This window comes from Podarcis pityusensis (genome assembly GCF_964106645.2).
Source record: "Podarcis pityusensis genome assembly, chromosome: 16".
In the NCBI taxonomy this organism is placed as follows: Eukaryota; Metazoa; Chordata; class Lepidosauria; order Squamata; family Lacertidae; genus Podarcis; species Podarcis pityusensis.
The window spans coordinates 39648656-39665750 of record NC_138041.1 but is presented as its reverse complement, the minus strand read 5'-3'; the positions used below and the strand labels follow the sequence as shown (position 1 = coordinate 39665750).

At 44.7% G+C, this 17095-nt stretch overlaps 1 protein-coding gene across 23 annotated transcripts in view; it reads left to right on the top strand.

Moving 5' to 3' along the window:
• NCOR2 (nuclear receptor corepressor 2) overlaps positions 1 to 5167 on the top strand; it is a 359036-nt gene extending 353869 nt beyond the window's left edge. For all 23 annotated transcript variants that reach the window (XM_080985614.1, XM_080985620.1, XM_080985617.1 and 20 more), the window contains one exon: positions 265 to 5167. In XM_080985614.1, coding sequence (XP_080841740.1) covers positions 265 to 446 — 182 coding nt within the window. In that variant the 3' untranslated portion in view covers positions 447 to 5167. The remainder of the gene's footprint in view (positions 1 to 264) is intronic.
• Positions 5168 to 17095: the final 11928 nt, after the last annotated feature.

Here is a 17095-nt window from a genome sequence, read left to right as displayed (position 1 = left end):
TATTTACTCTGCTTTTAAAAATATGTTGTAATCCTCTTTGTGGGAGTTTTAACCCTTAGAAGCAAGCCGGAAATCTATTAAATTAATAAAGTGCCTTCTAGAGGCAGTAGAGTAATAAATGCTAGGATCAGTGCCACATTTTTGGGAAAGTGTGCAAGAAAGAAAAGAGGGAGGCTGCTTCCTTGGGAACAAAGAATTTGAGACCTTCTGGGCCAGTGGTTGGCCAGCTCTTTGACCTTGCCTTGTCCTCCTGTCTCAACGCAGGTTCAACGCCATTTCCATACAACCCGCTGACAATGAGGCTTCCCACGGGTCTGGTGGCAGCTGCCCCACCACCGCCTGCCTCCGTTCCGCAGGGCAACTCCAACAGCCAGCACCACGGCTGGGAGGAGGAGCCCAAGCCGCTGCTCGTCTCGCAGTACGAGACCCTCTCGGACAGTGAATGAGGAGGGAGAAGAGGAAGCGAGACGGAGAAAAAGCCCAGCAACAAATGGACAGATATTGATAGGTTGGCTGTTGAGTTAGCCCAAGGGCTTGGGGATTGTGGCTGGATGTCGCAGAGTGCGGCTGTCCTAGGCCAGGCGCAGGAGCAGCACTGTCCCAGTCAGCTGATATTATTTGTCACATCTGGAAGGGAGTTGGAAAAAAAATCTCTTCAGTTTTAAAGCCTTAAAAAAAACAAACCAAGCAAATGGAACCCATCCCAATCCTCTCTCCCAATTTGGTGCTGATACCTTGAGCCATTGCAGCAAGAAATTAAACCAAGCTAATGGGGGGCAGCAGTGGGGAGCCCTGAAAGCTCCCCCAAGGGACTGTAACCAGTCGCTGAATCTCGGCTACTAACACTCAGGGGATTCCAATTCTGTCCTTCAGCCCAAATGAGAGAGGGGGAACGGGGGGCCCATTGGGAGAAGGTGGCGTGTGCTGCTTGCGTGTTCCCACCTCTGTGACCCATCTTTCCTCTGCACACTGTAGTGGCCTGTTAATCCAGTACTTGAAAATAGGATTCATTCAGCTGCCCCTTCCTTCAACCTGCCTCTTTTTTTACCTTCACGAGGGGTTTCACCCATGGAGTCGCATGTTGGTCGTGTAGGGAGACAAAGCAGAGCAGCCCTCTGGAAGAAAGTGTTGGTTTCTTCTGTTTCTCACAGTTAAATAAGTTTGTTCTCTGCACCCATAGAGATATATGGAGGGGAGCTTCACCTGAACTTTCAACAAATACAGATTCAGGCAGCAATGCTCTGGATGCAGGAGCCAGAGGACAAGCCAAAAACAGGAAGAGAAAAGGAATGATTCCTTTGGAGAAAGGAATGCTGGGTTTGCATTGTAATTGAAACAAATTCCTCTATATTGGCATTAGCTGCAGATGGGGGGGGAGTGGGGGAAGCAGCTGTTTTGAATATGTTGTTTCTTCAAAACAACGCTGTGTATATGGTCTACAGGGTATATTTTTGATACCTTTGGCAAATGATGTGTTTGCGCAAGGAAGGACGTTAAAAACAGTGTTATATGCTGCTTTTCGGTCTCTGCTCCTGTACAAAGAGGATTTCTATGTTGCATGCCAGCTTTTGATGGGTTTGTCCATTGTATGGAACTGTCAAGAGGTAACAGTGTTCCAACAAAATGGTTCTGTAATTCAGTAGAATGTATTAACTTAGGTTTTTTAAAAAAGAAAAAGAAAATGAAGAAGTATATATATAATATATTATATATATATAAATATATAGTCACAACTGTAGGGCCCTTATTTGCATAGTTAACACTCCAGCATGGAGATAACATGAACACTTTTCAAGTGAGATTTGTCTCTTTTGGGAGCAGTGAGAGAGGCCAAGACACTCACAGGAAGTTTACATGTTTTTGGTGACTTGCCCACAATGTTCTGTTTTTCCATTTGTGGGTGTTTGCTTCTCCCCCAATCATAACACTTTAGACTTCCTTTTTCGTCATATATATATTCTCCTCCTTTTTTCACACATCATTTTCATTCTGTACCCTCGAGGGAGCAGATCTGGGGAACAGCTTCTCTGCAGGAACAGACAAGAGTCGTGTTTTCATAAGCTGAGTATTTTGACACAGCATCCAGGGAACAGCAACATCACAGCACCAGAGTTTTTGTACTGTGTGAGTTTGTTTCTACAGTGAGATTTGCTATTTTGTTTTCCTTCTCACCCATCTGTCTCCCACACATCATCCAGTTTTGATGATGAAACGGTTGCTTGTTGTTTGCTAAACTAGTTAAGACACAAAAATGTGGAGGTTCTGTGCAAGAACATCTACTGAGAGAATCCATCTCATTATCCTGTAAGCCTCTACTCCTAAAACACTTGTCCCCAGCAGAGCTACAGTTCTTGCAGAATGACACTGCCCTTCCTCCATTTTCATGCCCTGCAGGGCTTTGCTGGTTGCTAAAGGATTGCAAAACCAAAAATCCCCAGCACAGGTGTTTGGCACAGATCTACCGCCATGCAAACTGCTCTGAAGAAAAGGGCCAGGACATTGGCCAGGTTAAAAGGCAGGGCAGAGGAGGAATTCTAGAGCCGTGCATGGTCTGCCTTTCCAAGTGCTGCTTCCTCTTAGCTCAGCTCAAGTTGCATGTGGATTGCAGGAGATTAAAACAGCACAGCCACCCTTCCAAAAGACCGCTTTGTGGACATGGACCCAAACTGGACTCTGAAATCCAGGGTCAGGAGAACCCAACTTAGGCCCACACCAGAAAGCGAGTAGAAGCTGCCTTGAGCTTGCATCAGGGGCCTTCTTCCTTCTAGAGGCCCACCTGAGGATACTTTTCTCACTGGGCAAGAAATGCAGTCATGTGCATTCCCCCCCCCCCCGACACTATTCTGTATATTGTACTTAATCTGTCTGCATAGACAGTGAAACAATTTGCTCATCAGCTTATGGGAAATGTCATAACCCAGAACCGAGCCACAGTTGTGTTAGTCACAAAACAACCACCAAACCAGTACTTTGTGCCTGCATGCTGTTTTGTGTCACTTCATCTGATTTGCATTGTTTTATCATTTCACATACACCACCTTTGAGTGTTCTTAGCAGAAAAGTGGTTAATGGGTTTTATACTGAAATATACTTAGCCGCATGTGCCTAAGACCATTCTTGCAAGAATGCCAGCGATACGTGCTTCTTCAGTCCTAGCCAGACCTGAAGTTTTACCACTTTGGAGGTTGTCAATGAATGCCGCTTAAAACCCTGGCTCTGTCACAAGAGCTACAGTTCACAGTAGTGAAACCTTTAAATCTTTCCCAGTGACAGAAGGCTCACTCTGACAAGGAAAGGGACGCCCCCACAAGCCTGACTGGGGGCTGATTGTGCAGCGTTGGGCCAAATAGCTTGCGGAGAGGTGAGACTTGGCTGGGATTGCACCCAGTGTCAGCCTGTTGACCCAGATGGAGTTTCTGCCAGTGACTGTTCTGCAGTGTAACTGACTGTCAATCTTAACACGAAAGCATCTCTCCTGCCATCGGTTCATTTAGGCCAAGTCAGTAACTCACTCTTACACAATCATCCTAATTTTCAATCAAATAATAACTGGAAAATAGAGCATGTTTTGCCCAACAAACCCAGTGATAGATGAAGCAGCATTTATTGTTTTATTGGACACTGGCAGTGTTAATTTTACCTGCACAGCTTCCCTCTCCTTCGTCCCTGTCGCTTCCAGCCACTGCTTTTCTTATCTTGGGGGTGGCCTCATACATAGTTTTTACCTATGCAAAGATAATCTCTGTGGAGTCCATGTGCAGGGAGAAAGTTTAGTTTACCACAAGCATATAAATCAGAAAGCCAGTCTGTGTGTGACGACTGCTTGGCTTGTGCTTGTGTTGCTTCTTACATCATGGTATACATGCTTCTCCCTACACTCAGATTATCTCCATGTAGGAAAAACATTGTGCAGGGTAGGTCTAAGGTTCTTTGTGCTTTAACCAATATTTACCCTGATCTTTTTAAAAATATACATATTTATATCACTGGTCGAAATTCCCTTGGCTGTGTTTTTTTTTAAGTGACATACACAGACCACATTTTTGTAGACTTGCTGCCCACAAAAAAATTTGTCTTACTCATCACAGAACCATTTGCACAGATCAGATAGGATTTGCTCACAGCTGACGAGGTTATTTTGTTGTTGTTAGACCATATTGAATTTGTGCCACTTCACGTAGCCTTTCCTTGACCGACACGTTCACAGTTTTGGAACACCATCTCTTGCCACTGCTTGCAAGTTGAGGTCATGTGTACATTCCACTAAGGGATTTAGGAATAGCCCCTCCTCCCTTCCAAAAGGTTATTCCCGCATTACCAGACATTGTACATTCTCTGTACATGTGTGTGTGTATATATTTACATATATATATATATATACTCTTGGGTTCTGTGTATACATATTATTCCATTTGTGTGTGCATGTATAAGAAATACATACACACACATTTTCTTTGTGCCTGAATCAGTGGCCTGGCACATATCCATGTGTGTACTTGCACGCACAAGCCAGATCTCGGTAAAACCTAACTCACTACAGTTCAACCAAATGCAGACGAGCATCGTCCCCATTGACTGTTAGCTCTACGTAAGGTGAGCACCGAGCACTGTGTGTTAGCTTCAAAGGAAAGCCATCCTTCATACACAACTGTCTGCATAATTTGTGTCGGTTTAGTGACATATAGATCTCTATTGTGCTACCTGGCTATGATTTTTTTTTATTAATTGTGCAATCAAGAAAAAAGGAAGTTATGTTAAACTATTAAAGTTTGAAGTGTTACCAACTTTGTAATTTGTACAAACACATAAAAACAAAAAACAAAAAAAGAGATTAAAAGGACAATTTTATTGTTTGAAATGTACAAGGGGGAGGGTGGGAAAAGAAATCTATCTTTTGTACAACCAAATTGTGCATAGTTGTTTCAAAGCAAGTTGTATGATAGAATGGACTGTATATAGAAACTGCTAAGTTGTAAATATTTATGCAGCTTGCTCTAAAAGGTTGGGGTTTTTTTTCTTCTACTGAAAGTGAAGTTTTTGTTCACTGTTGTTATTTTGGTTTTTCGCTCTACATGCCCACTAAGCAAGCACTGTGGGTTTGCAGTGTCAGAGCACTGCCTTACTGTTTAAATAAAAAAAGAGAGGGGAGAAGCTTATTGCCAGCAAACTGGAGCTCTCATGATTCTTGTGTGTGATGTTAAAAACGGCTATTTCATATGACAGGATGGGGCAAGGCATGCAGGAGCCCTCATCACTGAACCCAACCGGGAGACTTGTGGAGCAGAGCAACTGTCTAAAGGAGGAAACGGGCACCTGCTACTCTAATGCTTTTATAATATTTCATTTGGAAGACTTGCATGTTTTCCATGGGTGCCACTCATGATGGCTGTGCTGTTTGTCCGTGACCTTTGGCATACCAGTTGCTGGAAGCCACAGGAGGGCCAAATGCTTATATTAAAATCTGGAAGCTGTGACCCTAAAGGGAACCTGTGATCCCCTCCAGATGTTGGTGAATTTCAACTTGCATCGTCATCCCTAATCATTGGCTATGTGAACTGAAGTTCAGCATCACATAGAAGCTCAGAGATTGCCCAGCCCAGAGCCTGGAAATACAGCATGGAGCAGCTTTAAAACACATTTTGCACGTTCACAATTTGAAAGCTGGTAGCACAGCTTCCTGGATTGACTTTGTGCCTCAAATTAAGCTGTCCTTTCTTTCATACCCCCAGGGAGAATCCAGAAATGTAGGCAGCTCTGTTTATCCATTCTGTATAATTATATGGAAAGTGTATTAGTCTATACACACTGAGAGAGAGAGAATCTTGCAAATAACACATTTCCCGAATCTGCTAGTGTAAAGTAAGAACCCTATTGAAGGAAAGGAAAGCAGCACTCACCTTGCAGTTATTTCCCTCATTCCCCAACATCCTCTCTGCTTATCTGTCGCAAATGAATTTGGAAGCGTCTTTTTCACTTCCAGAGCAAAGAAGGTCCATCAATTATCATGGCATTCTGGCAGGTGAGGTCATCACTTCTGACACCTGAACAAAGTCTCACAGCTGTACTGCCCACCATGCCACTCCACCATAGAGCAAAGCAGTCTGCTGTGGTCAGCTAGGGACCCACATTACCTCCTCATATATATGCCAGTCTGTAAAATAGCCTCGTGGTGCTTTGTCATCCAAGTAGCATCAGGACAGTTGTAAAATCTCATGCATCACTTTACAATTCAGAGGACTGAAGTTTGTTACATTGAATGTTGCTGCACCATTGGTGGCAAGTGAGAAGTCTGTCCTCCTTAAGGATGTGTGTCTGTTCCAGGTCTGGCCAGCTAGATGGCAGCATTTCTTAAGGCCAGCACTTTCATTATTTGGAAGGAGTGAAGGTAGGGTGCTCAGCTGCTGGCGGTGGTTGTACATTTTATTGCTGGCAGCAGAAGGGAGCAGGAACCAAAACCAGGCCTTATTTCTCCTCCCTCAGCAGTTTGCGTTGGCTTTATTGCGCATCATTCCCTAGAGAAGCCAACACACAGGCCTTTTTTCTTTGCTTTAGAACAAGTTGAGAATTGTAGAGGCAGAAAACCAGTCTGGACAAAGGCAGGCTTTTCTGACCTAGCCAGCAATTTTTGGTGCAGAAGAAGTCCCATAAATGGCCCTTTTCTAAGGTGGATAGAAGATCTTCCTGCTCTCCTTCCCCCACCCCCAAAACAGTGCTTTAGTGCTAAGAAAGGGGAATGCCGAAAACTTCACTAATCACAATGAAGAAATTATAACCTGTGTGGCCGAACATGATCCTGCTCCCCCAGAGAACAGATGGAGGGCTGATCCCTAAGAAACTTGGATCGCAAATCAGCAAGCCCAGCCATGTGGGGGGAGAGGGGGGCATGGAAGAAAGGGGTGTCCACCAGCCTAGCTTGCCCTGCAACTGCTGAAATTACACAACGCTGCTCCAAGACTAGTCCTAGCAGCCAAGCAACCTTTCCCAGCTTAGCCACTTAAATTGCAGTTGACTGCACAGCCCATGCCACACATTCCATATTGGAGCAGGTGTATTTTGCAACATAACAGTGAGACAACAATAGTAATGGTGGATTTATGCTGGACCATCCACACATTCTGCTTGTTACTCGTCGTCCTGGCATGTTATTCAAAGGCTGCCGTTAGGAGGGGCGTGCTTGCAAGAAAAGCAAGACGCACACACACCTGAATCAGGGTTTCAGCAGGACACTATGGGACGTGGTGATTGGAAACAAAGCAGTATGTCTGCATGAAACTTGCAGGCACAAACAATATTGAAAGCAGGATTGTGTATGTGACCACCCCAGTAAGATTATGAGCACAAAAGTCATGAATGCACAATGAAAAGGACGTCTTGAGGAGCCTTTTGTTTGTTTGTTTGTTTGTTTGTTTGTTTGTTTGTTTGTTTGTTTGTTTGTTAAGAGGTATGTATGAGTGATCCCCCAAAATAAAAGCTCATTTCCCCATTGCATTGCCCACCACCACTGCCCCCTCCAACGGTGCAAAATATATATGTATGGTGAGCAACTTTGCAAAACCAATTCATTCCAAGGAATACTAAGTCTGCTCTTCAGACAGAACAGATTTTCAAACACTTTCCCAAAACAAGACAAATTGGGAAATGAAAAGGCTGAGAAGCGGCGAGGACAGCGATGACCTGTATGCTGCTGCCAGCGCCTCAGCAAGACAACATGCCAGAGGAAGTAGGGGTGCATGTTTGTGTAACTTATAAATGGAGCTTTTAAATGAGACCCCACCCCCATGTTTTTTTCATCTGGCTGAGACAGGGAAGGTGGAATAAGCAAGCAAAGCCCTGCCTTGTTAAAGGCACCACAGAAAGGCCTGGGGTTTACTTTGGACTTGCACTGAGCTGCAAAATAGCTCTTTAAATGACTCCTTTCTTCTTCCTTCATTCCTTCCATGCCAGCCTAACTCCACTGCAATTCTTCAGCTCCTTCTGCAAGCGCCTTCCATTTGCAGATTTGTTCTGGTAATGGTTGATAATCTCCCAAACTGTGAAATAGATTAATTGTTCCCAAACCCTTCCTAATAAATAGGTTCGATCCAGTTCCTGTTTAAAGGTGGACCTACACGGCACTTTCCCCAAAAATACAAGAAAGAAGAAATCTCTCAAAATTTGCACTTGTCCAACTTTTGCAACACACTTCTCCTGCCAAGCAATGTGCACAAAAATGTGAATGCAAGGATAAAGTGTGCATTAAAAGATTACTGAAAATAACATACAAAAAAATTCATTCAGGGCGGGGGTGGGGAATTGCTCGGAAAAGATGTACCTTTGACAAAACTGCATACAAAAATGTGTATATTGGAAAAAGTGCATGCTAAAATCCTGAGGAAGGCTTTTACAAATCACAAACTGATGTGGATACGTGAAGAACTGAACTTAATATTGGAAAAAATGAGAAACTGGGAGAAAAATTGACACATTTGCCCATCCCTGCTCTGAAGTGCTAAATAAAGTGCAATTTTACTTGGAGGTCACCATCACCATTCTTGGCTATGATGACGATGATGATGATGGAGTGTCATTTTGCAATTTCAAGCAGAGGTTGCCCCCACTCCCCACCGGCCGCTGTGTCTTAAAATCTGAACTCCAGGGGGAGCGGTGGTGGTGGTCCGGTTGCAGGATTCAGTTTGCTGAAGTGCCCAGAGGCACCCAGAACAGCTTACGTCTTCTGGGGAAGTCTGCACTGGGCAGAAGGCACAGAAAAGGAGCAAAGGGTCAAGGAAAGGAAGGCAGGGGTTTGAAAAAAGCCATGGACAAGGGAAGCGGAAGAAACAGCCTCCAATGTGAGCAGAAATGCAACACAGCAGCGTGACTACAAATGCACCAACTTAACTTTGTGAAGAGGATCAAGAATCCTCGCCTTTCCTCTGCAACGCACTTGCAAGCACAGAACTTGAGTTTGGGCGCAAAGCAAGGAAGGCTCAAATGCATCACAGGATGTCTATCCAGCAGATGTGTCCTGGGGTGCTGGCCTCACAGTAGCCCCCTCCAGCCGGACGGGACTTTTAGCGGAGAATGGAGGTAGGGAGGTGTGGGTGTCAGCAGCGGACAGAAACCAAGTATGCACACCTACACACACAGAGTACACAAAAATGCACAGAAACATTTCCCACCACTAAAAAGTGTCAGTGGCCTAAATGTCAACTGTTTCCCCCTGCCCCTTTCAGAAATTCTTTGGGAAGGAAGGAGCAAGGGGACCGGGCTGTAAGAGCGGCTAGGCCGCAGCCAAGTTGTCAGGGTGTGGAAGGGCTCTGCTTTAATTCGCCAACTTCTCTGAGCTGATCCGTCCTGTCAGCGCTGAAATACTCCATTCCCTAAATGTCATATTTTGAGGAGGAGAGGGCGGCGGGGAGGGGGGTTCTTTTCAAAATGTGAGCTTGCCATTTCCTGCAGCTCGATAAAAAGGGAAGGGGATCAAACAATCCCTCATTTTTACTGGCAGTGCTAACAAATGGCAGGAAGCACTTGACCACAGAATATGTGTGACTGGAGGCTCCTTCCCTCCCTTCTTTTCCATGCACAGTAGACTGTTTTTATTGGATGTTTTCAAGGGGAATCTTAAAGCCTCTCAGCTCTCCCAAAACCTCCATGCTGCGTTATTTCGTGGCTGTGTCTTGGCTTTGGGAAAGGGGACGGGAAATGGCGGCACCTTTGAAAAGCCCTATGACTAGATTCTCTGGTGCAGTAAAAAATCTCTTCAAGGCACTTTCACATTGACAGTAGCTTGCTCTTGTCTAGGCAACTGTTCACCTTTTCAGGGACTGACACATTCGCCTCAGGAAATGTGTTTCTGACCTCATGGTGGCTCAGAAACAACACACAGTATTGGGAAATAACAAAAAAACACACCCTAATATATAAAACATATAAAATCTTATTAAAGTGGGAGACTAAAGATGAATTAGTTACAACTACAATGTTACACTGGGCGATAGTTATTGGACACAACATTGAAATAGCAGCTATGGAATAGAACAATGATTTTTGCGACCTGTTATTTGATAAAGGAAAATATACAAAAGGTGGTTTACAGGTGGTAGTTAATGCCAGCAAAAACATTGAAATGTATAAAAGAAGGTCTAAATTTTGTTGGAAGTGCTCAGAGGTGGAAGGATATCTTATGCATATGTGGTGGTGGGGCAAACATGCCAAAGAATTTTGGGAGATGGTACGTGAGGAATTAAAAAAGATATCAAAGAAGGCATATAATTTATTCCTCTATGCAGCAGCTCTATGCAGACCAAATGTCAGAAATTGGGAAGAAAGAGGTATTCCAACAAAAGAACAATGGCTGTATAAACTGATGCTTGCAGAACGAGAAAATATGACAGCCAAAATAAGGGGCGAGTGGGAATATTTTGAAGAACACCTAAAATGATATGACACCAAAACTGTTCTACAAGTAGGGGTAGTACTTTGAGCAACAGTTAACAACAACAAAGAAATTGATGGGAGGAAAATGGGGTAGAAAAACTAACGGATATGCAGCAAAACAAGGGATACTTAGAATGCCATGGCGTGATGAGTTGGGAAGTCTCTATAGAAGCAATGTATGATGAAAAATGTATGATGTGCAAATATAAACTGGAAAAATAAATCACAGACATGAGTCAGGATAAAGGAGAAATCTGATTCCATTCACATTTAAAGGCAAACCTACCTAATCCACACTTTCTGACCATGTGTGAGCCTTCAAAATTCTCATTCCCTTGAATTTTGCAGTGCAGTTCTCCAGCTAAGTGATGTTTACGAAATCACATATACTAGGGTAATGTGTGCACAAAACTGAATATATTCATGTAAATAGCATAAAAAATTAACTATATTAAGGAAAATTGCTTTGCGAAGAATGTGCATGTTTAGCAAAATCAAATACAAAAATGTATATATTAAAATATATCTGCACTGAAATGCTGATGAATTGTCATAAGGACTTCTTTTTAATTTTAATTGCAAACTGCTGCAGAAATGTGGAGAACTGAACTTAAGACTAGAAGAATGAGAGAAACCAAAACTGACAGATTTGCCCCATTCCTCAGCCATGAGTAGGTGAGGCTCCGCTCATCAGATTATATAAAAGCAGCTCTTGGCATTCTAAATAAATTAGATAAAACTATATAAAAACCAGTTTTTGCATGAGGCAGAAACAGAATGCAGAATGGGACTGACGCAGAAAGGTCAACAGGTTCAGCCTCGTTGGCCTCGTGGTGTGATTCTTCCTTAGGTGAAAACCTGGAAAACCTGGAGTCAGGCTGTAGTTTTGGGGAAGTGGTAGAGAGCAAACCTTGCATGTAGAAGTTGCATGTAGTTGAATAAGGCTGGGAAGGAGCCTTGCCAGTGCAGACAATGCTGAATTGGAAAAACCCGTGGTCCCCCTTGGCAAAAGGGTGTGTGGGCATTCTCTGGCAAAGACTTTACAGTAGGCAGGTAGGGCATTTATGGCAATAAACAAGCCCTCTCTGCACATTTGTGCTTGGTGGATTGGTCTGGACCTAATTTGCACCTTCTATTTTCTAGGCAGACCTTTCTCAACCTTGTGTCCCACCATGATGGGAGTTGTAGTCCAACACCTGGGGACACAAGGTTGAGAAAGGCCAGTGAAGACTGTCTAGCTTCAACTATTTTATTACAGGTGCTGACCATTTTATGTGGGTTTTAACACATCAAAAAATGTATAAGGAATGAGTAGGAAGGAGGGAGGAAGTCAGCAGTGGCAAGAGGGGGCTGGAATAGTCAAGATCATACAAGGTAAGAGGGTATAACAACAAACAATTTGCGGATGTAAAGAAGGATGGCGGCTAACAGATTGAGGTTGAATCCTGACAAGACAGAAGTACTGTTTTGAGAGACAGGGGGCAAGCAGGTGTGGAGGACTCCTGGGTCCTGAATGGGGTAACTGTGCCCCTGAAGGATCAGGTGCACAGCCTGGGAGTCATTTTGGATTCACAGCTGTGCATGGAGGTGCAGGTTACTTCTGTGTCCAGGGCAGCTGTCTGCCAGCTCTATCTAGTACACAGGTTGAGACCCTATCTGTCTGCAGACTGTCTCGCCAGAGTGGTGCATGCTCTAGTTATCTCTCGCTTGGACTACTGCAATGCGCTCTGCGTGGGGCTACCTTTGAAAGTGACTCAAACTGCAACTAATCTAGAATGTGGCAGCTAGACTGGTGACTGGGAGCGGCTGCAGTGGCATAGGAAGGGGGGTGTGGGCTGACCCGGGTGTCATTACTGAGGGGTGTGTGTGACAAAATGGCAGCTCCTGTGCTGCTTCCTGGCGGGGGGGGGGGGCAGGGAGCTGCGCTGCTTTGCCGGCGGCCTTCCTGCTTCGTTTTGACAGCTCAGGGGAGGCTTGGGAGTTGTGGGCAGGCTGTGTGCCGTTGCCCCGCACTCCTGGGCTGCTCTCTGGGGGTGGGGGAGCCGTACACTTTGCAGGCGGTTGTCCCCCCTTCTCCCTTCATTTGGACAGCTCGGGGGAGGCTTGGGAGGCTCCTCCCCCCCAAAGCAGCCCGGGAGCGCAGGACAATGGCACGCAGCTCACCCACGACTCCCAAGCCTCCCCCGAGCTGTCAAAACATCAGGAAGAGCTTTCTGGCAGGCAGAGCTGTTCCGACAGTGGAAAGAACTCTCCTCTCCTTGGAGATCTTAAACAGAGACTGGATGGCCATCAGTCAGGGATGGTCTAGTTGAGATTCCTGCATTGCCCCAGGGGGTTGGCTAGATGACCCTCAGGGGTCCCTTCCAACTCTACAATTCTCTGGTGCAAGTTTGTGAAGATTTGTAGGTATAAGTTGGATGCAAGGTGTGCATGGGATTGCAGCCCACCTTATGCACCGTCAGCTCAGGAATAAGTCCCACTGATCATGAGGAGACTTGCAGGCAAATAGATTGCTGCTGTGCAGTCCTGCTTTTTAAATAAATGTTTTCCTTTTCAGACAATACAGAGCATGGTGGAATCACAATAAATAAAACCTCCCCTTCCGTAGTTTCAAGCACTACTTTAGGCTCCACATAATATCTGTACTGCATTGTTTAGTGTGGCAGCACCTGCACTTTGGAACTCCCCGCCTATTGCAATGAAGCACGTGCCTTTGCACCTGCTAAAAGCATTCTTGTTTAGGCAAGCATACCTAGATGCTTAGGAAGTTGAAGTAATGTTAATCGGTTTTAATATTTTAGCTTTTGTATGTTTTAAAGCAGGGTGTTAATTTTTCTTGATTTTACTGCTGTGGTGTTTTTTAGTTTTGTCTTTTGTTTAGGTAAACCACTTTGCAGGTTGTTTTTTAAATTAAATTTTATTAAATAAATAAACAATAAATATAAATAAAATAACACAAGCCAAACACAACCCATCCTGTAGAATTAAGTATCTGTCCACAGTCGCCTCCTTGTTATCAGAGGCCCAGAATCCACATTCCTTTGAAAGAGAATATGAAATAAAGTCAAACCATATTTGCAGGCAAAAATAAATTAAAAATTCAATGTGGGGTGGTGACAAGAACTTTTATGCACCGGGTACCACCTGACCTTGCTATGCCACTGAGTGGCCGACAAGACCATATAACACTGGTCTTAAAAGTGTTGATGTAGTGTATAACACAATTCAAAGTGTTGATGCTGACCTTTAAAGCCCTAAACAGCCCTGTATACCTGAAGGAGCATTTCCACCCCATTGAGGTCCAGCTCCAAAGGTCTTCTGGGGGTTCCCTCCCTGCAAGAAGTGAGGTTACAGAGAACCAGGCAGAGGGCCTTCTTGGTGGTGGCGCCTGCCCTGTAGAAGGCCCTCCCATCAGATGTCAAGAAAATAAACAACTATCTCACTTTCAGAAGACATCTGAAGGCAGCCCTGTTTAGGGAAGTTTTTCATGTCTGATATTTTATTGTATTTGTAATATTTTGTTGGAAGCCGCCCAGAGTGGCTGGGGAAACCCAGCCAGATGGATGGGGTATAAATAATAAATTATTATAATATTATCATTATTATAACCACATCCCCAAATGAGGTACATATTAGGGGAATGTAAGACACTACTCTAGCCATCATTCAAAATTTGTTAGCCCAAACTGGATACAAAAATGTGTTTATTATGGGAATTTCACACTAAAAAGCTTAAGAATTTTCATGAGGATTTTTTGAAAGAAAATTTGCAGATTGCTAAGGAAATGTGGATCTTAAATGTGAATTGAAGCTTGGAAAAGTCAAAACTGAGAAAGCCGAAATTGTCAGAACCTTCCATCCCAAGTCCATATTGTGGGTTCATAGCCCAACTCTAAATTGTGCTGGAGAAACTGAAAGATGCTTCTTGAACTCAATGGACATCAGCTCAGAATGGTGCTGTGACTACTGGGCCTTGCTTCAACTGGTTTATGGGGAACTTTGCAGTCTCCAGAAGCAGTGGAGGATTGAGGGCTGTAGGAATGATGCACCTGCACTGGGCACTGAGCTGAGAGGGCACCATCTCAAAGACCAGGAAGTGAGGCGCTGGGCTTTGGGAAGGGGGTGGGGGCTCAGACAGAGTCCAGAGTCCTCCTGCTTCCTTCCCAAAGCCTAGTTAGTGCTTTCCAAGCTAGGAAAAGGCTCTAGGACCCTGCCAGAGCCCCCGCTCCTCCTTCCCAAAGCCAGATGCCTCCTTCCCCACCTTTGGAAGGGCAGCACAAGGGCTGGGGGGGGGGGCATCAGGTTTTGGTTTTGCACAGGGCATCAAGTCTGCCACTGCCAGGTCAGATCTAGATAGTAAGATTATTCCAAACAATTCTGCCTCTAACCCCCACTGCCACTTCTCATCTGCCTTTTATGGGGGGGGGGGCAGGGAAGTCTGGAAGGAGGAAGGAGACTGAGCCATTCCATAACCTACTCACTCATTCCCTCCCCCTCTATAGTTCTGGACAGAGGAAAATTGGATGGTCTCCAGGAAGTTCCCAGAAGAGTTTCCCTATGTTGTCTTGGGCAATGTGGATGGTAGGTATCCCAAGGAGTGCCTGGAAAATAGTTTCCAGTTTGACAGAATGGGCAGCCAGTCTTTTCCCTCCAGGAAAGCAAAGAGGTGGTGGTGTAGTTGTTGCTGTTGCTGCTGCTGTTATTAAAGTATACTGGATTCTACTGGACAGTCACATCCTTGGCCCAAAAGATGAGCAGCGTCTCTTACATTCCTCACAACAGGAAGAGTTCCCTGCTCCCCTGACAATTGCAATCCAAAACAAATCATTCATCAGTTCCTGGAGCCTTGCCACGAAATTAAATGTGATCTCTGATAATGATGCAGCAGGCTAAAGAGTTGATTTTGGCAGTGCATTAAAGGTTTTCAAGGTTGGCAGGAATTGTGGAGGAAAAGTTAGAGCAGCTGTGGGATGCTGTTCATTGTTATATTAGTGATCTGAAGACTTTGGGGTGCTCAAACTCCCAGCCAGAGGCTGAGAATCTATTGTCTCCCCCAGAACAGCAGCGCAGGTGGCAAATAGTAGGGCATCTCTCCTTCTGCTCCTATCTTTTGTGTACAAATTTATGTTAACCTTTATTTATCCTCTCACTTTTCTTGCCTCTAATAATTACTGAAATTAATATTTAAGGAGTCCAGCCAGCAGAACCATATTAAATCACTTGCCCCAGCCTGGGAGTTGGAAGGGTTGAGTTTCAAGCAGCCCAGAACTGATGTCAAATTTAATAAAAGAGAAGAGATGGCAGGAGGAGCAAAGAGGTTTGCTGACCATACATGTAGAGCCAAAGATTGATGGGTGCTCTGAAGCAGCTGGGGGCAGACTCCAGAGGGTGTTCGACTCCAGTTCCCATCACCCTGAGCACTGGTCACTGGTCATGCTGCCTGGGGTTGATGGGACCTGGGAGCTCAGCAACAGCCACAGATTCTGTTCCTGTACTAAAGGGCATCACAATGCCAGTCTAGCCGAAATCCATAATCGCCTCCCTTACTTACCAAAGCTGCCCATTATTGCTAGTTATATCAGCAACAAAGTTAATGCATTCATGACGTGGCAACTTGACTGCTTCAATCAGCACAATTGGCACCAATATGAGCGCCATATATCACTGGCACTGCATTTGTAAGAACTCGATCATTTACTGTGGCAGCACCTGCACTTTGAAACTCTCTGCCTGTTGAGATCAAGCAGGTGCCTTCACCTTTCTGGGGCCTGTCCAAAGCATCCCTGTATGGACAAGCCTGCCCAGGTGCTAAGAAAGTCAAGGCATTCTAAATCTCAGCATTTTAACTTTTGGGGTTTTTTAAGTGGGCTTGTAATTTTTTCCTTGATTTTGTTGTTTTATCTTTTTTAAAACCGCTTTGAGTTTTTTTAAAGATCCAGCGATGTATAAGCTTATGAAATAATAATAAATAAATAAATTGCATTTATCTAACAGTTCTCTGTTAGCACTAGCACTGGCAAATCTGTGTGCCAGGGTTTCTGGGGTATGGGCCTAAGAACCTTGCAGTCTGAGATGCGGTTTCAGAATAGTGGGCTACTAAGAACTGCACAGTCTCAGATCTCTCTTCCGGTGCCAATAATGCACAAGTCTGTCTCTTATAATTGGCAGGCAGCATGGAGCCGCTGGGTTGGCTAGACCTGGTATTAAAAGAAGCCATGAACTTCAATAAGCATAGAAAGCAACCAGATCAGACTATATAGATGGACATATATGCCAGTAATATCTACTCTGGCAGGTAGTGGCTCTTTAGGGTCATAGAATCATAGAATTGCAGAGTTGGAAGGGACCATGAGGATCATCTAGTCAAACCCCCTGCAATGCAGGAATATGCAGCTGTCCCTTATCGGGATCAAACCTGCAACCTTTATGTTATCAGCACCTTGCTCTAACCCACTGCTATGCTGAGACACAAGCAGAGGGTGTATTTTCTACCCCCTGCTGCCTGAGCCTTTGATTTGGAGACAGAGGTGGAGTTGGGGGGCAAGAGCAGTTCACCTGCACTGGCCGCCGAACCAAGAGGACGCCTCAGGAGGGGTTTCCAAATGTTGGCATTGCCCAGGGCATGCCTCTGAAATTCTAAAGCCCAAAGTTTGCCACTGCTGGAGATGCTGGGAAC